The sequence below is a fragment of the Sceloporus undulatus genome, chromosome 1, assembly GCF_019175285.1.
Source record: "Sceloporus undulatus isolate JIND9_A2432 ecotype Alabama chromosome 1, SceUnd_v1.1, whole genome shotgun sequence".
Lineage (NCBI taxonomy): Eukaryota > Metazoa > Chordata > Lepidosauria > Squamata > Phrynosomatidae > Sceloporus > Sceloporus undulatus.
Window position 1 is genome coordinate 96,820,560 of NC_056522.1, and position 26,313 is coordinate 96,846,872.

Genomic DNA, 26,313 nt, shown 5'->3' on the forward strand with positions numbered 1-26,313 from the left:
ATCTGGTGTGTTGCTCTGTTTACAGAGGCCATCCAGGTTTTAGCTTGGGCAACCAAACAGTTAGGTGACTCTTTTGTATTATAACACTTTTCAGAGAGCTACCTTGCTTTGACAGCCATAATTTGATAATAGCCTTTGTTTTCATTTATAACTAATATTTTGAAGTCATTGCTTAAATCCAGCATTTAAGGAAAGCAGATACCTTCCAAATTTCTGATGCTTTACTGTAGGAGTGGACAAATGTTGGGGGACAGACTTTGTCTCTATGCCTCCCCCAATGGACTATGTAGATTTTAAAGTAGTTTTATTTTCATTCTTTTTGGTTTTGATTTTACTTTAGTTTTAGCTGATTTTTCCATTCTATTTTATTTTGGGGGGTCATGGGTAACAAATAAACCTAGCTGCTTTTTTGTGATACTTTCTTGCAGTAGTTTTCTCAGGTACTTTGGAGGAGGGGATGAGGACCTGGAAAAAATATTAGATGGGGTAGTGGTCCTGGATGGAGACAGCATGGTGTAGTTGTTTGAGTGTTAGACTACAGCTGTGCCGACCAGGGTTTGAATCTCCATTTGGCTATGGAAACTCACTGGGTGACCTTGGGCAAGTCATATTCTCTCAGCTTTAGAGGAAAACAAAGGCAAACCTGCTCTAAATTTATCTTGCAAAAAAAAAACATGGTAGGGTTGCCTTAGGGTAGTCATAAGTTGGAAACAAACTGAAGAAGGTGTACAATAATAACAAGTGGTCCAGGGGGCCTGGAACAGGCACAAGAAACGAGTTTAGGGCTTCCTACAAACTGCTGGATACACTTTGCTGTCCCCTGATGTAGTGTTTGTATTTTTAGTGAATCCAGAATATTAACAATTTCTTTCAGTCTTTGAGACTTGTATATCTGTTTTACATTCAGTATGTGAGAATTTCTAACACATTGCAGTTAATGAGATCATAGTATCTTGTGGAAAATCCATTTCTCAGATATGAACGTATGTTAGTTTGAGGAAACTAGGACCATTTATTCTATTATTCCTCCCCTCCCTGCTTTAGTATGTGGATTTCTAGTTAATGCATCTTTTTTACAGTTGGCAGGAAGAGGCTTAATCAAAGGCAGAGACCATCTGATGTGGGTGTTACTACAGTTCATCTCTGGAAGCATTCAGAAAAATGCATTGGCTGATTTCCTCCCTGTTATGAAGCTTTTTGACCTCCTCTACCCTGAGAAAGAAGTGAGTCTTTTGCATGAAACATGTATATTTACTATTAGGTACAACATACGTTTCACCTAAGGCTCTTCAGATGGTAACATAACAACTTAGTAGCTTTGTTGCATGTCAGAAAAACCAAATGTTAACTTCATTTTTCTTGTTTCCTTAGTGTATCCCTGTGCCGGATATCAACAAACCTCAGTCAACTCATGCATTTGCAATGACCTGTATTTGGATACATCTGAACAGAAAGGCTCACAGTGACAATTCTAAGCTCCAGATTCCGATTCCACATTCTCTCAAACTTCACCATGAGTAATTCCTATTTGTAATACTCCCACTTTTAGTTAAGATAGTATAGGAAAGCTACTTCTTATTCAATCCTGTACAATTTATTTTGTAAGCTATCTATAAGTATAGAATGGGGGGGGGGGGGGAATTATCTAGAAGAAATAAATCAAAATATTATTATTTTAGTTTGTTAAATAAAATAATGTATTTTATTACTATAATATTTGTTATAAATTAATAAAAACCTATTTTACTTTTTTATTTTATTAGATTAATTAATCCCCTTAACAAACCCCTGATTAAAACCATTAACAACAACAAAAAAGAAAGAAAAAGTCACTCTAGAGGATGAAATCAGAGAATGAAATTAAAATTAAAATTGAAGAGCAACAACACATAGCACAGAATTAAAATCTTAAAGGAACGGAACTTTTTTACTGCCTGCCTCTAACAAAATGAGGAAGGGCCCATTGTGTGTACTGCCTCTCTTATCTGTCTGGCTGTCAGTTTGCTTAATTAACTAATTAATTAATAAATATGCTGCCTTTCTCCTGGAAAGAGACCCAAGGTAGCTCACAGTCAAAATAATTTTTAAAATAGTTACAGTAAAAAATTTAAAACAATTAATATCATCTTGCTAAAACCATATAAAATTACATAACACATTCAATAGTTAAAATCATATACAGAACACGCACCCTATATAAAATTGTCTCTGACAACGATTATATCTTAAAAGCCTGCTTGAATAAAGATATGGTTTTTCAATATGTCCACAGTTGGGGTACTGTTACTGCAGAAGCAGAAATCTAGTCAGATGTCAACAATTTAACTTTTCAGTCTAGTCAGACATCAACAATTATCCTAAATTATGGACACGTTCATATGAAAGAACATGATCATTTAGATAACCTGAACAAACTGTTAAGGGATTTGTAAGTCAAAACAAAACCAGCACTTTGAATTATGCCTAGAAACAGATAGAAAGTCAGTGCATATATTGCAGCTGACAGTTAGCAAATAATACCCCATACTGTCCAGTTCCACAGTCCACTTTACCTTTAATATCTTTACTCTGACGGTTGCATTACAGTCTGCCCCTACTTGTTAACCTCCATCCTCACAGGCAAGTCTTTTTGTTTGCTCTGTTAACTTGTTCACATACATCCTTATTTTAAAGCAGCAACAACATTCTTTACACTTGACTATATGTGAGGTCCCTTGCAAAGGAGCTTACCATTTAAGTCTCAAGAGACAAGGTAAAGGATATACAATGGTAACAAACCACAAAAGAGAGAGGCAGCTCATGTTTATCTCTTATTTCATTCATGCTGAAATCTGTACTACTTTTTCATAAAATGAAACCTAAAGCAATTTATAGTAAAAGAAATAAAACTCAGAAGATGGAGTTCAGCTTAACATAAAATAAAGAAAAACAATGTTGTAAAAAATAACTACTGAACAGAAGCATAAGCAGAAAAATGGTAAAGCTCAAAAGGAAAGCAGTGAGGCAAAAGACTATAGGCTGACCCATTAGGCCAAGACCCAATACGATAGAGCAGTCTTTATTAGTCATTGGAGTATGCAGAGGCACAGATTTCTTCTGAGGAAGGTAATTTTGCTTTTTAAAAAACATTCATATGATCATAACATGATTTTAAAATCAGATGCAAACGTGGTACCCAGGAACGTCAGTTGCATCTGAAGTAATCACTTTTCTCATTTTTATTTAACTTTCTTTGCTTGTGCAGATTCCTACAACAGAGTCTAAGGAACAAAAGTTTGCAGATGAATGACTACAAGATAGCTCTGTTGTGCAATGCTTATTCAACCAATTCAGAGTGCTTCACCTTACCCATGGGTGTTCTAGTAGAAACTATTTATGGAAATGGCAATATGAGGATATCTCTCCCAGGAACCAATTGCATGGCTTCAGGATCCATCACACCACTACCAATGAACCTCTTGGATTCACTTACAGTTCATGCCAAAATGAGGTATTGCATGGTTCAATAACAACCATTGACAGAAGTGCCTCTGTGTGTCAGTTTAGAAGATCTGTATTGTCAGAGGACGAACTTCATGTACGCGGTTTTGAAAATAACACAATTCCCTCCTCTCCCTTTTCCTCCCAGTCTTATCCACAGCATCGCTACCAGAGTAATCAAACTGGCCCATGCAAAATCTAGCCAGGCCTTGGCTCCAGCCCTTGTGGAAACATACAGTCGCTTGCTGGTTTACATGGAAATAGAGTCCTTGGGCATCAAAGGTTTTATAAGTAAGAGACCTTGTATATCTTAACATATATATTAAGATTCAACTGTGAGTTATAGTTGAAATTTAAGCCCAGCTGGTAGATTAATATGCAGAAACAATTCAACCTCAGAGTATGTCCTGTACATAATACCAAAACCAATAACAAAACCTCTTGTTGTGTTTATATGTGGGAGAACACATAATACACATTTATATATGAACACTTGTACCTACTGCTGCTCTGTTATTACAACTTGCTTTGTATCTGTGCAATTCATTTATTAACCTTCCCTACCTGCATCATGGCTGATAATTTCAGTTACTTTTAACACTTGGCAATGGTGTCACAGAAAAAAATGAGCCCTTAAATCCAAAATCAATAGGAAAGAGTGTTAATCATTTGTTGTTGTGTGCCTTCAAGTTGTTTCCAACTTACGATGATCCCAAGATGTTCTGGCAATATTTGACTAGAAGAGGTTTGTGATTGCCTTCCTTTGAGCCTGAGAGTGTGAGTTGCCCATTGTCACCCAGTGGTTTTCCATGACAGAGCAGGGATTTTAATCCTGGTCTACCAGAGTCCTAGTCCAAGACTCAAACCAATACACTACTCTGGCTCTTAATATTATGCATAGTAGGGTACGTACTTGGTATTAGACCTTTCCTAAATGTGCAAAGAACTTCATATAATCATCTCAGCCATACACCATAGGTGTATCGAAGGAGAAAAAGAATGTTAACCCTGTATTCCTGATGGAGGTCAGATTGATAAGTGAGTGCTGTACTTGGCACAACCCACTTAGTTTGAGTATAAGCTGCCATTTGGATTAGAGATCAGCCAGAACAGCTCATTGAAGACAACAAAGGTATAATAACTATAATAACAGAAGGAATAAAGCAGCCGTGCTGGATCAGAATAAATTTATGCTCATGTTTTTCCAAGAAAGGTACCTAAAGCACCAAGTTCCTCACTCTGTTTCCCATATGGCCAGGTATTTATGGGAAGCCCACAGTCAAGACATGAAGCACAACATAAATTATTTCCCGTAACATCTGTCATTAAGAAGTACAGTCGGCCCTTCTTATACACGGATTTTTTATACACTGATTCAAGCATCCACGGTTTGAAAATGTTCAAAAAAAGTATAAATTTCAAATATCAAACCTTGATTTTCCATTTTTTATAAGGGACACCATTTTGCTATGTCATTATATTTAATGGGACTTGAGTATTCACGGATTTTGTTATCCATGGGGGATCTTGTAACCAAACCCCAGCAGATAACAAGGGTCCACTGTAGGTTCTCTTTGTTGCTAGAGGTTATGATGACTAATAATATTTTTATCTCATTTTTCCTGTAAGGAAGGTAAAGGACTTGCCCCAAAATACCCTACCACTTAGATAGACTGATAATTAATGAATGGCTCAAGCTCATTCTGGTTATTTCATGGTTGATTTGGGATTTGATTTGGTCTCCCTGGTTAAAATGATTTGATTATGACACTGTATGTCTGTGGGCTGGAACAGACAGCCCTTAAAAGATGCCTCCAGGGCGTCATCGGAGTGTGGCGTTTACATGCTGCATGCTCTGATGATGCCCCAAAGCCGCCTGGAAACTAGGCAGCCACCCAAACACGTACAGCTTCAAGACACTCCAGCAGCGTGGCATTTAGATGCCACATGCCAGGGAGTCTTGAAGCTGTCATGGAGCTATGGTGCAGCTACTAAAGGCAGCTTTTCCACAGCCCAAAAAGGGGTGGATCTTTGCCATTTCTTTTTGGGCTGGACTCAAGGCGGATTGATGCCGTATCTTGCCTGGTTCTATAAAGGTTTGTTAAAAAATTAACATTCACTATAAAACAGTTGACATTACTGCTTTTATTCTCAGGTCAACTGCTACCTACAGTTTTTAAATCTCATGCTTGGGGAATCTTGCATACTCTGTTGGAAATGTTCAGTTATCGCATGCACCACATCCAGCCTCATTACAGAGTCCAGTTACTAAGTAATCTTCATTCCTTAGCTGCTGTTCCACAAACAAATCAGAACCAGCTCCATCTGTGGTAAGTTTTGTTCATTACAAATAACTGTATAGGGCCCACAAAATATGAATGCTGTTTAGTGTTACTAATTGCAAAAAAGAGGCTAGTTGTGTTGTAATTTTGCAACTTGTGCTGTAGCTTGAAAGTTTGGCCTAACCTGGTGTGTGAATGCATGGGGAGGCCAAGGAAAATATGTAGATTGGCCCCAACTTGCACTCATGTATACTGTGATTTATCAGACCAGGATGTGTTCAAAAGGCAGAACTGTGTGGACTGTTCTCCCAACCTCCATCCCTAGGCTTGGCTTTTCCCCCTTCCTCCTGGAAGGGAGGAAAAAAAAACCCAGGATAGGAGGAGGAATTGAATGAGGAGAGTGCATGCACCCTTCCAAACTGCTCCAGTCCCGGGATTTTCCCCTCCTACCAGGAGGAGGGAAAGCTCAGGATAGAAGGAGGAGGGTATGTGCATCCTTCCAAACTGCTCTGGTCCTGGGATGGCTTTCCCCCCTTCCTGTCAGGAGTGCACACGCACCCTTCTGGGCCATGCGTTGGGGGGAATGATTAACTCCATGGATATGGAGGGCCAACTGTTAAACCATGAATCTTACTGTTAGCCCTGACCAGAACAGAACCAGCAAAGCAAATGGATTTTACCTATGTGTTGATTCATCAATCAGCAGTTGATTCAGTGGGTCTACTATAGTTTGGACTAGCAAACAGTGAGTTCAACTAGTATTTTTCTTCAGCTTTGTACAGGAGAAGTGATATTTTCCCAATTCCCATGAAAATACATCTTTCTTAATTTGAATTTTGAACAGAGGTTTTGTTTCAGACCAGCTATTATAAATTCTTTTTCATTGCTTTTAAATGCTACTGAAATATCCTTCTCAACCTTATTGCTCCAGGTTTATAGCCTTTGGTAATTTATTCCAGTTTTATTTATAACAATTTGTAATTTATTCCAGTTAATTTATAGCCTTTGGTAAGTGCATGTTCTGATAGAGCTTAACAAATGGGTACAGCGTGAAAGTAAAAAAAAATGTTATTTGCATTAAAACGTGATAAATTATGTAAATGAGAGATAGGGCTAATGTCAAAAACTACAATGTCAAAATATAAACATAATGTAAAAAATATAACAAACACATTATTGCAAAGCCTTGTCCCTTGAAATTGCCTGATTTCTTTATAACTTTATAACTTTGTTAGTTTCAGCTGTTTGTAATATGTGAAACTGCCCTGTCCTCTCTCTCTCTATATATATATATATATACACACACACACACACACACACATACATACATATATATATATAGATAGAGAGAGAGAGAGGATAGTCCTCATTTTGACATCCATTTCAGTTGGTGGTGAACTTCTAATGTGAATCCATGAAAATGTGTCTGGTCATTTAGGAGTGTATTCATGTAAACCACAATGGAAAACTAGAATCCTGTGTAAATCAGTCTTTTCATTGTGAAACCTGTTCAGTAATGATACTTAAGGCAACACGTTTCTGACTTCAGTTTCTTGAAGTTATCCTAAGAGATATTATTTTTTTACTAAAACAAGACTATTGCATTCTCTTTAAAGTGTTGAAAGCACAGCTCTTCGGTTAATTACTGCCTTGGGCAGCTCTGAAGTTCAACCGCAATTCACACGCTTCCTTAATGAGCCCAAAACAGTCCTTTCAGCAGAATCAGAGGAACTCAACAGAGCACTTATTTTGACACTAGCAAGAGCAACACATGTCACAGGTAATGGCCACTCCCTCACATTTCATAAATATTAAGCAGGCATAGATTTGAATATGTGAAGGGGGAATCAAATTCTCAGTATTAATAGTGTGTTTTAATAATAATAATAATAATAATAATAATAATAATAATAATAATAATAATAATAGAAGATAACGTTAAAGGTTTCCCCTTGACATGAATATCTAGTTGTAACTGACCGTAGGGGGCACTGCTGATCTCCGCTACTAAGCCAAAGAACCAGCATTGTCCGAAGACAACTCTGGTGGTCATGTGGCCAGCATGACTGCACAGAACACTGTTGTTAATAATAATAATAAGTCTCAAATATTCAGAAATGTATGTGCCTCCTTTGCATTGTTTAATATGATTAAAATTTTGTGTTCTTTATGTTATTTATTGATAGATATACCAATATATATAGTTTTACATACTAAACCATGGCCTAGTGTCACAAGAATGAGCTGTAATTATCTCATGTTGCCCTATACATGCTTAGAGGCTTTCAACTTTGTTTTAGACTAATTACAGCTTGTTGTATCTGAATCTTGACAAGTGATGGCTAATTTTAGCTATGGTCCATGGAAACCAGGCTAACTGCATACCATATTTTAGTAAGATAGCTTGTTTTTCTTGTTATTTTCATGGAAACATTTGAACCAACTCTTGACAAATATATATTTTTTATTATCAAATCTTGTTGATTAAAGCTACCCAAATCAGGATATAAAATACAAAATGAACTATAAAAGTATCAGAACAAAATATGCTAGAGACTTGTTAGTAGGTGATATAGTCCATGAGGGGGATCACCTATAACTGATGCAAAGTTGTGTCAGTGAAGTTCTGACATTATGCATTACCGAGAGGTGGATAGTCCTGACTAAAATAACCAGTAGAACATCAATAGTTCTATTTTGCATAGATTCAGTAAGTAGTATTAACTTTCCTCAGAGAATTCCTGCCAAATCTAGCAGGAAATATGCCTAGAGAAAATGTAAGTGAAAATTAGTGGAGTCCTTACATTGTTAATAACAGAAAAAGAATAAGTTCTATAAGTAGATGTCAGTAAGTTCTGAAGGTCACACTTCAGCAGATTTCTTTTATTAGTTAATTAATTAATTAATTAATTAGTTGCATGTAGAGAGGAACTGCTGGACCTCATCCCCTTCCCCACCACCACTCCCTTCTCCTTTTGTGTGGTGTCTTTTTAGATTGTAAGCCTGAGGGCAGGGAACCGTCTAATTAAAAAGACTGTATATACAGCGCTGTGTAAATTTACAGCGCTTTATAAATAAAGGTTAATAAATAATGATGATGATGATGATGATGATGATGATGATGATGATGATGTACCTGTCTGTATTTAGATTTTTTTACAGGATCAGATTCGATACAGGGGACTTGGTGCAAGGATATACTACAAACTATAATGAACTTTACTCCCCATAATTGGGCTTCACACACCTTGGACTGTTTTCCAGCTCCTCTGCAGGTAATATTTTTCAAAGGCTTCATGTTTCAAAAGTGTTTAGAAATATCAGCAAGTTAAAGAGGATTAGAAGAATCTTGCCTTATCAGTGGAGAGGGACTGATCAGTCTGTTTCCTAATTGTTTATAGTCTGTGGTCAGTTTAATATTTATAAATGTGTTCCTTCCCAATTCAGCATTAATCTGTGATGTAGAAAAAAAATTGCATGAAAATTAATATTGAAACTGGTATTTTTCAATGTATTGTCTTACAAAATACACAGAACAATCAGTTTATCTTAAAATACAAAATATTTATATACATTTTGGTACTCCAAGTTGAGGACTGGGAAATCAGTAACCAGTCCACGTTAGTCTGGTCCATTCACTTTAATATGTGAGCCGACCAAAATATTACGGGCAACTACTTGGAGAAAAAAGATACACTGTATTATTTATTTGGTTTTTTAAATTACTACTGGAGGATAACTGTCTGGGCTTTAGCAGGGAAACACTGCCAGCATTATAGATCTTTACAGAAATCGTTTGTGTAGGGAAATGGAAACAGTTCTACGAATAAGGTAGGGTAGTACATTTGTAGGCCAACTAAAATGTCATAAAGGTCTTCAGACTGAATGCTAAGTAAAAATAGCAGTGGGAGGTGTGTAGAGCTCTCAAAAGCCACTGGACTGAGAGGCTTGGAATAGCACGTACGAGGTATAAGAATTAATTGGATTTATGCCTACTATAACAAAGCCATTTTGGGATGCTGATGAGACAATAGCTATTTCCCCATATTTTGAAAACAAAAGTACATCCATTACTTTGATCTTCTCCAACCCAGTCTGGAATATTACTGACATTACTGAAGCAGAGAGCTAAAATAAGGAGAAATATGGTAGTCTTTAAGTGGCATTCTTAGGCGCATTGCACACCACCATAAGGGACGTCCTTAGGACGTCCCATTTTGAAAAAGGGGCGTCTCTTCCAGACGCCCCTTACCCTATTAAATGGCAGCGACCGCCATTTTAACGTAGCGGATGCTCTGTGCCCGCACGTCGTGGCCTGGAAGTGATGACGTGAGTGCACGCTTTGGCACTTGCAGCAGGTTGCCAGAAGGAGCACGATTTTCGTGCTCCTTCTTTGCAGCACAGAGGAGTCACGTGGTTTGGCTGCTGTGACTCCTCCGCGCTGCAACCGGCAGCGTCCCGAGACCGCCCCTTTTGGGCGGTCTGTAACGGGCCCTAGTTATTTTAAAAGCATCAGAAGAAGCCAGTTTTGTTAATGTTACCTAGGTGCCACACTCTGTTTCATCTTCACGTGGTATAAAATAATCATCCATAGATTTTTAATATCCTGCTTTTCCATGGCTGAATTATAAAATCAGGGCAGACCCCAGAAGTTAATTTATTTTGGGGGGGGGGACCCTAGATACCCTCCCTTCCTCCAACCAACTGATACCTATGTTACTGATTTCAGGCATTCTTTAAACAAAATAATGTACCTCAAGAGAGCCGCTTTAACCTGAAGAAGAATGTAGAAGAGGAGTACCGAAAGTGGAAATCTATGACAATCGAGAATGACATCATCACCCACTTTTCCATGCAGGGCTCTCCTCCCCTCTTCCTTTGCCTCCTTTGGAAGATGCTTCTAGAAACTGATCACATTAACCAAATTGGTTATAGGTAAATCTTTAAAATTCAGTAGTATTCTATGGCACATTTTATAGACAAATTTGTTGGTATATTTCTGGCACAATGGATTAGCACAGAACATCCCCCATAGTTTGTACCAGTTTTGCTTTTGATACAATTTGCCAGATACAAGAGTTTACTATAGATTTACAATGTTTACTAGTTGCCTTCCCCCCGCCCCCAACGTGCAGATAGTATTAAGTAGTCTGTTACATAAATGCTGTAAGCCAAACTACATCATCAGTGCTCTCACAGCAAACCAGTACAAAGTTCAGTGCTACAGATTTAGGGGTGAAATAGACAGGCAGAGAGAAGCGGCTTCAGGCCACTGTGGAGGTGTGCCAATTAGACGACACAAACCTCCAAAGTGGCTGGAAGCTGCACCAAAGCTGCTCTCTGGTCCTTTGGACTAGAGCAAAAAGGAGCTTGGATAATCTGACTCCTGTTGGCCCTTGTGTGCACAGCCCACTCTTTCCAGCACGTCTGCTCTGGCCATTAGTTAGCAGCTCAGGATAAAATCCATTTATAATTGAGGAGTCTAGAATCACTGCTGTATTTATTTTGAATTTTTTTCAGTTCTGTTTTGCTTCATGCAGTTCAAGTATTAAAGTTCTGCACATAGTGAAACTCTATATATCGCTTCTTCGATATTGGCAGCCACAGGTAGAATGTCTGCATTTAGCTCTATGCATTATTAAAGTAATTTTGTACCTGATGCAATTACATTTGTGTCTTCTTAGAGTGCTAGAAAGAATTGGGGCCAGAGCTCTGGTTGCTCATGTTAGGACGTTTGCAGATTTCTTGGTCTATGAATTTTCCACATCAGCTGGAGGCCAACAGCTTAACAAGTGTATTGAAATTCTCAATGATATGGTGTGGAAATACAACATTGTGACATTGGATCGTCTCATACTGTGTTTGGTAAGAATGCATTAATGATGATTCCAGTAAGATATAAGATAATTCCAATAATAACAGGCCAGTTTTAATCAGGGTATTTTGTGATAACTTCTGCAAATGCTGGTGTTGCGTGGTTGGATTCAACCTGACTCATATACCCTGACTCACAAAATACCTGATTCAACTTCGGTTAATTTGTGGGCCATCTAGTTGAACCTCAGTCAGAATCCAGATTTCAGACTGTAAATCTAAATCTTCGGGCATCCCATTGACTACCATTGGAAATCAGCAAAAAGTTATATCAGTATTGAATGAAATTTGTAGGACATTTAAATGCTGAAGAAAGGATTGTGCCTGCCAGACAGATGGATGCAGATGTTGTTGTGCATCATGCCTCTGAATGTTAATTTCTTTATAAAGGGAACCTTTGGCAATTTTAAAATATTTTTGGAAGAACTGGATAAAATTATCAGGAATGATCTGAGGGGAACATGTCTGCAATAGTACTGAAATGGTGTGGAAGTAGAGTGTTCACATCTGGCAATTTCCCCTTACATGGGGTTTGTGAAATGTATATGAAAATGAAAATAATGCCACAGAAGTGTCCCTGGGCAAGAAACCTGTAACATTTCAAAACTATAAGTAGTGGTGCGATGATGAATGGAAAATTGTCTGTCCTTCTGGATCCAAATTGGTAACAGAAATGTTCAGATTTGTATTGGAGGAACCTCATTTTGATTCAAACAACCTGAGTTCTTTTGAATCAACTTGATTCATTTCTTGATTCAAGATGCTATCTGAATCTAAAGTGTAGCCTTATCCTTGCAAAATTCCTGAATCCAAAACACTGTTGTAATTTCTATCCAATGTTGTAGCACTGATTAAAAAAATAAGTAATCTTTCCAGATTGTTATTAATCATTTGATAGGCATTGATGAAGATTCACTAATGAAACAGAGTGCTTATATTTTTACATGACTGAGCATTCTCATACTAGCTTTGTCCAATTTGTTGTCATGTAACATGATTCTATGATTCTACCTGTAAGTATTTCTTGCCCAAGCAAACTCTATGAAATATATGGGGTCATCGTACGTCCACAAGCTATTTGAAGACACACACACATACACCTGGTTGGACTGGGGAAATTTTCAGCTGCAAAAAGGTTTGACTTCATTTTTTTTTCTTGAGTGAGTCCCAAATTCATTTTTAAAACAGCCAAAATGTTTATTTTTGCTACTGTAACACATACTCTAAGCCTCAGGGGAAGGCAATGGCAAACCTTCCATGAACAAATCTTTCCAAGAAAACTCCATGATAGGGTCACTTTAGAGTCACTGTAAATAAAAAACAACTTGGAGGCTCACAACAACAACAAACTTGTCCTACATATTTTTCAAATATTTTTATTTATTTATTTCAGGCAATGCGCAGCCATGAAGGAAATGAAGCCCAAGTGTGCTATTTCATCATCCAGTTGCTTTTACTTAAGCCAAATGATTTCAGAAACAGAGTGAGTGATTTTGTGAAAGAGAACTCTCCAGAGCATTGGCTACAGAATGACTGGCATACAAAACACATGAGCTATCACAAGGTACTTTTGGCTAATAGTTTTTAATTTAGCCCATGGGATTTTTTTAATTTAAGTATTTAAAGTGGGAATAAAGCAGTACACATTATTCCTAGTCTAGATACTTCTTTGATTGGTGGTCTAAATTGTTCAAGAAGAATAGTATTACTTAGTTTAATGTAATATCATTGAGAAAGATAGTATTATTTCAGTGTTAAAACCAAAGAGGGAGTATGGTTTGAAACTGGCAGTGTACAGAAAGAAGCACATATGAGTCAGAATCCTCTTGATGGCTTATGCTGGCGTAATACTGGGCTTCACGAAAGTATATTTTAAAAACATTGCAGACGGAGGTATCTTGTACTTCCTTGAATAATACCTTTGCTCAAAGTGTGGACTGACACACTTTTGAACATATCTCCTTTCCCCTAACCATTTACTGGTTGCAGGAGTGAACCCAAGAGTTGTCCTGACTACACTCCCACAGCCAGTTAGGGGCAGGGGGAGAAGGGCTGTGCCTGGAAGCCCTCAGCTGCCCTTCCACATCTGGAAGAGAAGAAATAGGCACCCCACCACTGGCATAGGTACATTAGTGGCATTTTGTTCTCCATTAATACAACACTCTGTGCTAAGGAATATGAGGTGTGTGTGTGGGGGGGGGGGGGTTGAGGGTATATGTTAAACATCTGGAACAAGTCCAGATTTGGAAACTTTGTATAGGGGCGGTAAATGTGGCTGAGGTGAATGTCTGGATTGGACTCACTCTTTTATATAGTTGCATAACTTCCAGCATGTCAAAAAATACTACTCTTCCCAGTGGGAAAAGCTCACTTACCCATCCTCTTGATACTGGCAAGTCTTCTAACACTGATGTTAGAAAATTTATAAAATCACAATATGAAAGCCAGCATTTATATTTAAGATGGTTTTCTGTTTGCAAAGGTGAAAATGCAGAAGATATAATGAAATGTTAACATAAAGTACAGTCACTTTTTGCATGCGCTACTGTGGAATTTGCATTCAGAGTATTTGAGCTAAGAAGAAAATATGAGCTTTGAAACTTTACTAAAGTAAGGTAGATTAATTACTTTATTAAAACTTTATTTCCAGAAATATCCTGAAAAATTATATTTTGAAGGTTTGGCAGAGCAAGTCAATCCTCCTGTTCAAATCCAACCGCAGTATTTACCAATATACTTTGGGAATGTGTGCCTCCGTTTCCTTCCAGTGTTTGACATTGTGATTCACAGATTTCTGGAACTCCTTCCAGTATCCAAATCACTGGAGACTCTGCTGGATCATCTAGGAGGCTTATACAAATTCCATGGTGAGTTCCTCACTAACCTTTTTCTGTTCACTGCAAAATCACTAATTTGACAGACTGGAATGATGATAAAAGCTATCTCCATATAACAGAAGTGGATTGCTAAATATTTGGATATTGGATATACTCAATGCTTAACTAGTAGAACAAGCAAAGAATCTCAATTTTGACCAAAATATTATGATCCCGTGGTTTCCATTTATCAACTTGCGAAAGCTCTTCAGATTTGTGATAAAAAATTAATCAAGCATAGTGACTTACTGGTAACTAATTAGTTTTGTAACTAATACACATGTGCAGAGAGAGAGAAAGAGACCCTCAGTCTTACACATACCTGATAAATACTTCAGAACTGATGTAGTCATGAAATAGAAGCTTTTTTTATATATGCTTAGGCTGTTTCATTCTCTCTCTCCAACAAACCATATCCATGATTGACTAGAAGTTCTAACTAGTGAAAAACTTTTTTTCTTATAACTGTTTTGTAATAAAATAACATTTTATGTAAAACATTCTAGTCAGACTTCCTACTCACTAAATGAAGGGCTAGAGCTTTGGCCCAGTTAGGCTGATTTTCCAGACTTCAGTCATCCAATCTGGTAATAATTGCACAGGATTGTGTCAGACCTGCTGCTGAATAAGCTGCTGCAAAGGCAAAGGTAAACCTCCTCTGAACCAATCTTGCCAAGAAAACCACATGATAGGATCACCACAAGTCAAACATGGCTTGAAAGCACACAGCAACAACAGCAATAACAACAGAGAGAGACTAGAAGGTGCAGACCTCCTCCCAGCATCTCCGCATTGCTGATGCATAGTCCTTTCTATTTGTATTTACTGTCAGAAAAACTCTTACATATTCTTATGGGTGCCCAGAGCTGTTTCTATAGGTACTGGAAAAGGGAAGCCCTTGTTTGCACTGAAGCACTGCACATGCAACAGGCCTCATCAAGCTGCAGAATGGAGCTGGTCAGGATTAATATCTTTTAGTAATAATTGAAAAGAGATGTAATAATGGCATGTGCCCATTCTGGGGTGTATTTTGATTGCAGAATTTTTAAAAAAAGCTGGAAAGATTAGTGGCTCAACAGTTAAGTCAAACCTGTGTAGTTACCATGCATGGCAGAATACTAATAATATACACATGCATCTCCTTCAGCTTTTGAGAAGAAAGATTATAAAAGAAGTATCAGTCGCCCATTGGTTGAAACTAAAACACAATTAGGTCATTTAACAGCTTGAGTTTGAGACTGGTACAAATTGGACTGTGGTGGCAGTAATTTGTCTGAATAATGACATAAAATTAATTCTTTGTCACTTTGACTTTTGAAGATTTCACTTTTTTCTTCCCTTTTTTTTTTTTTTTTTTTTTAGAGAGAATTTTAGCTAAGAAGCTAAAGATGCCTGGAAAATAAACAAAGGTGGTTGGATTTTAAGATTGTCAGAGCCAGTCTTATGGTGCATTTGTAGCTATCTAGATCACCATATCATTTAATGCTTCCTGGTGCTCAAATCAGCCTTGAAAGTATTCCTAGCACTGTTTAGAAACACCTCATTACAGAGATTTAGAGAAGCCAGAGGATAACTGTTATTTCCCAATTGTCCTAAAAACCTGTGTTATCCTAAAACATTTGGCTGAAATCCTATACACAGTTTCCAAGAAGTAAACCCTACTGCACTGAATAGTGCTACCTATTTACTATTAATGTCAAGTTTTTTTCTTCTAGAAGGAGATTACATGCCAAGGTTTTGATATTATAACTTTTTTTTAGTTCCAAAAAACAGAGCATTATTCTTTGAGATTTTGGGATTAGGAAAAACATTTCATTTGAAAATGCCACTCCTATTTTCTTTAGAAAAAGGAAATGTATTAAGCAGAAATGTTTTAGCCAGAACTGCTCTTACCCTAAAGAGCATTTTTTGCTGGCAAAGCGTGATAGAAAAAACTGAGGAAAGGAAACAAAATTCAGCAGATCAAATGATTGAAGATTGTATGCCTCCTGCCACTGTAGAGGGAACCCATGTGCTTGTGCAATGCTCATAGTGAATACTAACACCTCATTGTTGTTGTTTAATAAATACAACTTGTTTGAACTTTACCACTTGTGTCATGACACTTCCTCCTCCACTGACTGAAGCTTGTCAGTCTAACCCATTTGTGTGATTTGCAGAGACCACGAAGAAAAAGGACAGGTTGCTTACTTGTATCAGTAATTTGAGTGGGCATCTGCAAATTCACTCAAATCCCACCCATCCTCCCCTCAGTGTCCTGCTCATTGGCTAGCTTCTGCTGTCGCTTTTGCACAACATATTCAGAACTGAGGAAGAGCAGGACCGATAGGGGTAATATATAGGGTGGGCGGAGCTATTGCCATAAAGTTGCAGAAAGTTGCAAACTAACTTCTGCCCAGAGATTCTAGAGGTTTCCAAACATTGCTGCACAGATGCATATTAACCCATTTGTGTGAATTCGTAGATGACCACTCAAAGAAATACTGTTGCAGATAAGCAACCTGCCCATATCCATTTATCTTTTGAGCAGATCGTCCTGTAACCTATTTGTACAATACTCTTCACTACTATGAGGAGCACCTCCGAGAACGCACAAATCTCAAACGGAAGCTTGTTCATGCCATCATTGGCTCGCTTAAAGATAATCGACCACAGGGGTGGTGTTTGAGTGAAACTTACCTCAAATGTGCAATGAATGCACGAGAAGACAACCCATGGATCCCTGATGATATTTATTACTGCAAACTGATTGCAAGATTGGTTGATAATATCCTTTTTTTTAAAAAAAAACTTGTATGGATTTAACTTATCAAAATTAATCAAGATAACCATGCGATTACAGTTAGCAACCGATTATGTAGTGTTGTAACTTCTCCTGTACTCTAGTCATAGTTTTACAGTACTGAACAGCAGCCAATTACTATTGCAAAACAAACAGAAACTGCATAATTACAACTTGTGAATGTCTGAAAATATGCAGCTGACAGCCCAACCTGGGCATGTCTACACAGAAGTCAATCCCACTAAGTAAGGCTTCCCATAAAGTAGACATACAGTTGCACGAGAACAACAGATCTTTCTTAACAGGCCATCTTTCATTTTTGATTTAAAGAAGCATACTCAGAATTTATGAAAGCCAGCGTGGTGCAGTGGTTTGAGCATCGGATGATGGCTCTGGAAACCAGGAATCAAATTCCCACTCAGCCAAGAAAACTCACTGGTTGACCTTGGGCAAGTCCCTCTTTAAAATAACCCTCTGAAAACCTTGCTCTGTATAAATCTTGCCCCCCCCCAAAAAAAAACCTCACCATGAAAGAAAATAACTTGAAAGCACAAGACAACATAACTCAGAATTTATAATATGCCGCACCATTTGTTGGGAATTACATGCAGTGTTCTTACATTGTACTGCTAAAATTCAAAGCAAGCATTTCTACAAACCAAGATGAAACCCTTGGCAAGGGCAGTGAATCAAAAGCCCCCTGCCACAAGCCTATTTTCTCCTTGTTGCTGACATCCTACTCAGAATCCACTGTATTGGTATTAGCTACCTTATTACCCTTGGACTCTGCCTCTCACTACATACGTCAGAGCCTAGATTTGTCTCCTCGACAGTTTTTTATGCCACAACCAATGGTAGCCACCTTTCCCTGGTCTTAACAGCAAAAGCATATTTATTTATTTATTTCATTTAAAGTCAGAATGGCTTGTACTGAGTCAAAGTAGCCAACAACGCATACTAGGGACTAGCCTCAAGAAGGAACTGACATCACAGTGTAGAGTCTAGCCTGAGAGTGATGCTTTATAGGGCAAGGAGTCTCAGAAACTGCCTACTGTGTTTGCAGCAGTTGCAAAAACTTTAAAGGACACTGTGTGTGTGTGTGTGCGCGCATACACACACACACACACACAAAATAGTATTTGTGTCTGCAGCAAAATAGCTTCTCACACTGAGCGCTACTCTCTGACAAAAGACACTTATATTCTTACTCAGAGGAGGTGTTCACTAAGAAGGAAATGGCAGCATATTAGGGCTGGAGGAGTGAGAAGAAGCTGGATGTAGCTGGGCTGATCTGGATTGGACAAAGAAATGCCATGGGTCAGTCCTGAGATATTCTTCTTGTGATATTTACATCTTGTTGTAGTGTGGAAGTGGTCAACTTCCTCATGCCTACTTCCACATGCCTGGGGACCAAGTGTCCCCATGACATCCCCTCCCCAGTTTTTTTAAACCCTAAAGGCCCACGTGCCCTTTAAGGCATATAGGAAGGAATATTGCTATAGTTTCAATCCCCCCCCCCCCATCTGTTTAAGCCTGGGGTGGGCTTTTTAAGCAGCATAGTGGACTTGGGTGGGGGGGACCCATCAGGTTCAAAGGGATCTTTTTATGTTAAAAAAAAATAAGGGGTATAAGGTCCACCCTGGGACTCACATATGATTGATGACCTACATTTTACCCCCTCCTGTTGTAATGGCTGCTCCGTCCTTTAAATGACAGTTTATTACCTTAACTGTGTTCACCAATGGCCGGTAAATCACCTAGTCCATTCCCAAACTGTGACTGGAGATTCAATGAATTTCCTAACCCTGCTGCCCATGCACTCCATGTTACCTGCGTTGAACTCATGGCCTTAGCTGTTTCTGGAAAGGACGTGGGCAACGCCCTGCTGAATGTTGTGCTGAAGAGGTAGGTGAAGTCTTCCTTGGAGAAAACCTCTACATTTATACAGTTAATGGAGCTGTGTTGTTATTTTTTTAATGGTCCAAATAAAAGAGCTGGCAATATTTCACATAAAGATTCCCATATTTAATATATGTATTTCTGAAGTGTTTTTGTATTTCTGAGCCTGATACAAGTGTTCTATTTCTTTTTCTCTTCAATCTCTTTTCTGATAGTCAGCCTTTAGTGCCCAGAGACAATATCACAGCATGGATGAATGCAATTGGACTGATCATCACTGCCTTGCCGGTAAGTCATCTCATGTTATAAATTCTGTTTAAGTGAAGAGGAAGGAAGCATATAATTATTTCACCGAAATATCAACTTCTTGACAAAAAATACTGTTATTAAAATTAGATCAAAATTGCTTCTTAATTATTGCATTCGTCTCATTTTTGACTGAATGAAATGTTTGAGATTTGAAGAATCAGGAACTGCTTCTAGATAGCTAGAAATTCAGCTTACTGTTTTTTGAGCAGAATCTGGACATGATCCTGCAGGTACCATACATTGACAAGATCCCCTGTTATCCTCATTGCAGAAGTAGGTATCCAGTACCTTCTCGCTCATATATCTAAAGTGTTGTTATATGCCTTCAAGTCATTTCCAATTTATAGCAACCCAAAGGTGATCTCTCATAGGATTTTATTTACAGGGTTTTGTTGTTGTTTTTTCATGAGGGGGTTTGCCTTTGCCTTCCTCTAAAGCTGAGAGAGTGTAACTTACCCAGGGTCACACAATGGGATTCCATGACCAATCTGATTTGAACCCTGATCTAAACATGATATCATAGAAAGCTAATGACTAGTGGAAAATTTAATGGTACAGTACTGTTGTTTAACAATTCAAATAATAGTCAAGATCTTGCATTTTCAGATATAACTTTGACTGCATAGCTACACGGTCATAGCTACATCTGCCACCCCAAAAAATTAACCTCTTAAGATGGGCAGTCCCCCCACTGAAGGATTTCTAAGGTGCTGCAGATTGGGCAGCTGATGATGACTGTAGTGCGAACCAGTCTCATAGTGCATTGAGAAAGGCAACTTGAGAGCCAGTCCCTCAGGGTCCTGCAGCAACTATATCTCTCCACATGGCCCATGACCAGGAGAGCTGCAGTTATCATTCCACATCACCCTGATCTGCAGCGCCTCAGAAAACCTTCTGTTGGGCTGCTGCCTGGCTTAAGAAGAAGGTTTCGGGTGGTCCTGTTTGATCATTAATGTCTGTAAACATAAATCCCAAAAGCTGAGGGCCCATAAGTGTAGCTTTTACATCTTGTAAATGTTAACAAGATGTCAGCCCATATATTTGAAAGTGGTTATTTAAAATTATAATCATTAGGGATAAGAAATAATTTTGAACAAATTATTGGCCCTAAATGTTGTGAAGATTTTAAGATATGTCTTGTGCTTAATGCTTCTCTTTATGTAGCTGCAAGCATCCTAATTTGCGGGGTGGGGTATGGCTTTATTTTCCAAGGAGCCCTATTGGATTGTCCTCCATGAACGGATTGTGAGTGTCATCAACAGTCCTAGCTTGACTTCTGAGACTGAATGGGTTGGTTACCCATTCCAGCTGTTTGACTTCACAGCTTGCCATCAGTCTTACTCGGAGATGTGCTGTAGCTACACATTGGCATTGGCACATGCTGTCTGGCATCATTCAAGCATTGGGCAGCTTTCTCTCATTCCAAAGTAGGTGTCTTGTGTACACTTTGTAATCTGTAAATACTATTTTCAGCTAAAGAATATATTCTGTTTGTGTGTAAAATAGTATAAATACTACAGGTTGGATCTCCCTGACATGCTTAGGACCTGCAGCATTTGGATTTCAGATTTTTCCAGATTTTGCAACATTTGCAAGTACATAATAACTCAAAGAGGGGCCCAAGTCTACACATGAAATTAATTTAAGTTTCATGTACACTTGATACACATATCCAGAAAGTAATTTTACACATAATATTTTTAAGAATTTTATACATGAAACAAAGTTTGTGAACACTGAACCATCGGAAAGCAAAGGTGTCACTGGCTCACCCACCCATTTGGATAATTTTGGAGTATTTTGGATTTCAGAATTCCAATAAGGGATACTTAACCTGTATAGCCCACATGGATATCCTGGGTTAAATACATGTTTAATTGTATGCATCGTGCCACCATCAATAACACTTGTCTATTGCCGCAATTTGGCACCACCCAGTTTGTAAAATAATGCATATTTTATCAGCTTTATTTATATTAGATGCCTTACTATACTTTCCGTAATACTACAGGTTTCTTACTGAGGTTTTGATCCCAATAGTGAAGACTGAATTCCAGCTACTCTATGTGTATCACCTTGTTGGTCCATTCCTACAACGCTTCCAGCAAGAGAGGACAAGGTGCATGCTTGAGGTAGGTTATTACAGGAGTGGTTATTATTGTGCATGTAAACGGATAAGACTGCAGACCTTTAAATTGTGCAGAGTGCTTCCTTTCTGAAGAGAAGTTCTGATCTTGACATCCTACCTTTTCTTGAAGAATTGGTCCAGTGAAAAAGTATTTTATGTTGTTCTTTCCCTTCTATTTATTTTTCAGTGTACTCTTTTTTCAGGTCTTCAAATGCAAGAATATTGCTGTGATTTTCCATTGTATCCCTTCCATGAAGATAAGGCGCAGGAGTCTATATATCACATAGTTCAGTTACTTCATAATATTTAACATGGGATTTTTTTCTTTCTTATCACCTATTGCTGCATTGACAAACCTCCTCTGAAAAAATCTGCCCTCCCTCCCCCCCAAAAAACCCATGATAGGTTCACTTTAGGGTCTACATGAGTCAGAGAGGACTTGAAGGTGCTTTTTTAATATTTGAAGCAAATTTATCACTGGAAGAAGTCTTCCTATTTCTCACAGGGCTTCAATTTGGCACAGCCCCATATAAATAAACTCTATTTTTGTCAACTCACTGCAGAAAAAAAGCACATTCAATTCCACTATTCACCAACTTGTCTCCTTGAGCACAATAAAAGAGTTTAAAAATAAACTCTTCAGAGCACTTTGGGTGTCATAAAATTAATTATACTTGTGCGGTAAGCAGCTAAACTTAGCTTAACACCAAGCTCTGTCTTTGAAGGCAGAAAAGAGCATCTGTGTGTTTTTAGCTCAGCCTCTTATAGCTAGCCAGGCAAATAGAAGAAAAATAAATTACTTAAAACTTATTCTCTGCTATAGTTCTGCCCTCTCTGAAGAATGAAAATTGCTTAATACCTAAAAATTCTCCTGGAAGAAAGGCTTATTGTCACCAGATTGCATTTTCAAATTCTGGAGACCTCTTTTGTGAGTGAATATTATAAGTGATATGCTATTACACAGTCTTAAAAGAATCTCCAAATTGTTAGAATAGCTGTGAGTAGTCAGCCGGATGCTTACTAAACTCTGTAATGGTATGGGAGACATCCTCATGATTCTTTGCGAATGTCAGTGTATCAGGAACATTCTAGCATACATTTTTTAGCCATTTATATACCCTATTATCTTTCTTCTTTAATGCTCTCTGTATTTGCTTACTATGTCAATATGGCCTGATATGTGAGATTGAGATGACTGTATTTTAAGATGACATAGTATAATCTGGTCTTTGTACACAGGTGTCTCACAACACTATGTACTCAGAACAGTACAAGATACTTTCCATAATAAAATTCTCATGTACAGTGGACCCTTGTTATACACTGGGGTTTGGTTCCAAGATCCTCGGTGTATAACAAAATCCGTGTATGCTCAAGTCCTATTAAATATAATGACATAGCAAAATGGTGTCCCTTATAAAAAAATGGAAAATCAAGGTAAATTTATACTTTTTTGGAACATTTTCAAACCGTGTATGCTTGAATCCGTGTATAAAAAATCCGTGTACTGTATAAGAAGGGCTGACTGTATATATTTTTCTGAAAGCCCATTGTATAAACCATCTTTGAAATATAATAGCGGTAGTGTATGTAAAGTACAGGCTACATGTGGTTTCCCAAGCTCCCCAGTGTGGCCTCATAGCAAAAGTGCGGAAGGACATAAAAATGGCCATTTTAGCAACAAAAATAAAATGACTTCTGTAGTCATCTCGAGGGAGTAATTGGCCATTAAAAGGCTGGACCTCTTCTAGGCCCAAAAAGGCCTTTAAATAAAAAACAGAAAGGACTTTACAATCTTTTGCAGTTTTGAAAGATGGGAGAGTACAGCTTTAGAGCATCCAGAGGAAGGCCAAAATGGCCTCTCGATTTCCCAGGTTGTCCATCTGATTGCAATACAGCGCGCAAGTCCAGATATTTTATGACAATTACTTGCTTTGGATTTCCTGTGTGTTTTTTACCATCTTGGAAGATTAATATTTGAAACATATTACATATTTCCATGTAACTGAAGCAACTAGAATGACATAACTTTTTGCTTGTGTTTCTGTTAATTTTGTGGCAATAGATTGGAGTAGCATTTTATGAAATGCTTTTGGAAGTGGACCAGTGCAATACACATCTCAACTATATGGATCCTGTATGCGATTTTCTCTACCATGTGAAATATATGTTTACTGGAGACAGTGTGAAAGATCAAGTGAGTGAATAATAAATTGCACTTGAACTAAATTGTATAAGCATAGCTAAAGCCAGCATGGTGTACTGGTTTGAGTGTTGCCAGGAAAACTCTAATAGGGTCAGGATCACCATAAGTCAGAAAAGACTTGAAGGTACACAACAAGTAACAACCAAGGGGCATAGCTATTTATTTTCTCCATTTTAAATGATTAAGTCGGTTAACAAAAATGGCACTGTATGAAACCAATTTTTCTGTAAACAGTGTCAGGTTACTGAAAGGTTTTCATAACTTCTAGTTTTTTTTATAGGTTTTAATCAGAGGAGCTCAAGGTTAGACAAAAGTATAACAGACCAACAATTCTGCCGAATAACAGGTTTTGATGTTGGTGTGTTAAATCCCCCCCCCCTTTTAATGTAAATATGTAAATTTTGGTTTTGTGGTTTTATACCCACTAATTCTAGGAACTGAGCATTTGAACTGGGATTGGCACTAATGATCAGAGAACTCAGGCCACTACCCACAGATGCACTGCTGCCACCTTTTTTATACAAACATTTGAATGGTTTCAGAACACAGAAAATGGGGGAAATCTGGTGGGAGTTTGCTGGATGTTTGAACACTAATAAAGCAGCATCTAGGTTAGGAAACAGCTGTTTGCTCTCTGACCATTTTTCCAGTTTTTAAACTGTTTTATTGGACAGTTCTCTTTGCCTTTCTGTACTTTCTGTGAAATGCAGAAAAGCGAGATTAAAATATTTTATCAAATAGTATTAATAGTGCTGGTCTTCATTCTCTTTATAGAATTATAGTGCTGTATCTTTGGTTTGATATGTTATATATGTCCCTCTCTGAACTTTCAAACATGTTTATAGGATTAAAAAAAATGAACTATGTATGTTTCCATTGCAATCTTTCAATTTTCTCTTGATTTTGATTAAAGGTTGAGAAAATTATCTGCAATCTGAGGCCTGCTTTGAAGCTTCGTCTGCGATTCATACATATTAGCAAAATGGACTCTGCTTCAGTTCCTCAGCAACCTATAAGCACTGTATCTCCAGTATCGCAACCTACTCAGGTTCCAGTAAATGTTCCTTTGCCAGTGTCCCAATAAAATGGGGTACTGTATCTCATCTCTGCCAAGGACATCTTGTGTTGACCAAGATAAACTGCACTCATTGTGAATTCCTTTGCAAAAAATGGAGTACAGAATCATTTCCATGACTTCTTCCTTATAATGGACCTGTGAGACTAAATAGGTGTGCTACCTTTTCCTGATTAAAGGAACTCTTAGAACAGCTTGGTAGTTACGGATGTATAAATAACCAGTTGTTTTAAACAGCAACAGAACAATCAGTGTCTCATTTTTCTAGACAAAGGTAACTCCTGTTTTTTATAACACATATACTTACTTTTACACTGGAAATATTTAACATTTTGGTTTTTCCCCAACTTTTTCTTTGGTAAATGACAACAGTCAAAGAGAATGGGTGTGATCAATTTATTTAAGACAGAATATATAAAGCCATTTAAATTTCATTGACTTAAACCAGGTAGCCTTACTAATGGGACATTCTGGAAAATGTAGTTGAAGTACTGGTGAAAAGGAGAAATGTGACTTCTGATTCCTTAATGATCACGGAGCCACAATTTGCCTGTTCTTTCTGATTAGTACTTTACTTCACCAACAGTACTGCTGAAACCAGAGACACAATAATGGTAATAAAAATGCCATCAGCCAAACCAGGGATAGTAAACAGGTACTTGTTTCACCCAACTTCTAAAATGTAATTATGTTTAAAGTCTATGTATTTATTTGACATGTGTGAGATTTTTATTGTATGCTTGGGTTATCAATGTTTAGAATAACTACACATTCTTTTGGATTTGTATTATACTATTTTTGTTCATGTTTTATTTTTGTCTGTGTTTGGAGGTATGGTTTGAAAATTAATGAAAATCTTAGGATTTGTAAAATATTGCTCATATTTGGTAGCATTTAAAAGTGATTAATAAAAATAGCTTTTATAACTGCATAACTGTCTTTATTCACATTATTTGATGTTGGTATTCTTCATTTTATACCTTAAGTGTCAGCAGTGTTGTTGCACTAGTTGCTCCCATGTCTTTAATTCGAAAAGTGCAGGATGTTGTGCTCTCTGCAGATTCTTTCCTTCCCATGGATCATAAGGTGAAATTTCTTCTTTTGGAACAATAATATTCAGTTAATTTTCATAGAGGAGAAATTGGTTCCAAATGTACACTATATTATGTATTTATGTAGTTTTAGAATTTGTATCAGATAGCTGAACTCTGTAGTAAAATGAAGGATTTTAAAAAGCCTAAACTACAGTATCTACCCATCGAAGTTGTAATCGTCAAATTTAATATAAGAATTCTGCCTCTTGAATCCCATCATCCAAATTTAGAGCAACCAGAATGTTGAGCCTCTCCAGTTGAAGCTCCAAAACAGGACAGGAATATTTGCATTACTGAACTGACAGTGG

General features: G+C 37.7%; 1 protein-coding gene across 4 annotated transcripts in view; it reads left to right on the plus strand.

The window, feature by feature from the left end:
• MED23 (mediator complex subunit 23) overlaps positions 1–25,842 on the plus strand; it is a 48,174-nt gene extending 22,332 nt beyond the window's left edge. For 3 of the 4 annotated variants that reach the window (XM_042447229.1, XM_042447239.1, XM_042447249.1), the window contains 18 exons: positions 1,080–1,223; positions 1,372–1,517; positions 3,245–3,490; positions 3,629–3,771; positions 5,636–5,810; positions 7,379–7,542; positions 8,913–9,037; positions 10,492–10,697; positions 11,447–11,627; positions 13,030–13,200; positions 14,287–14,503; positions 17,043–17,279; positions 19,034–19,199; positions 19,409–19,481; positions 20,715–20,929; positions 21,514–21,634; positions 23,696–23,827; positions 24,750–25,842. In XM_042447229.1, the coding sequence (XP_042303163.1) occupies positions 1,080–1,223; positions 1,372–1,517; positions 3,245–3,490; positions 3,629–3,771; positions 5,636–5,810; positions 7,379–7,542; positions 8,913–9,037; positions 10,492–10,697; positions 11,447–11,627; positions 13,030–13,200; positions 14,287–14,503; positions 17,043–17,279; positions 19,034–19,199; positions 19,409–19,481; positions 20,715–20,929; positions 21,514–21,634; positions 23,696–23,827; positions 24,750–24,920 (3,033 nt within the window). In that variant the 3' untranslated portion in view covers positions 24,921–25,842. Of the gene's footprint in view, positions 1–1,079; positions 1,224–1,371; positions 1,518–3,244; positions 3,491–3,628; positions 3,772–5,635; positions 5,811–7,378; positions 7,543–8,912; positions 9,038–10,491; positions 10,698–11,446; positions 11,628–13,029; positions 13,201–14,286; positions 14,504–17,042; positions 17,280–19,033; positions 19,200–19,408; positions 19,482–20,714; positions 20,930–21,513; positions 21,635–23,695; positions 23,828–24,749 lie in introns of those variants that run through there. The other variant, XR_006101693.1, reaches the window with a different exon arrangement.
• Positions 25,843–26,313: the final 471 nt, after the last annotated feature.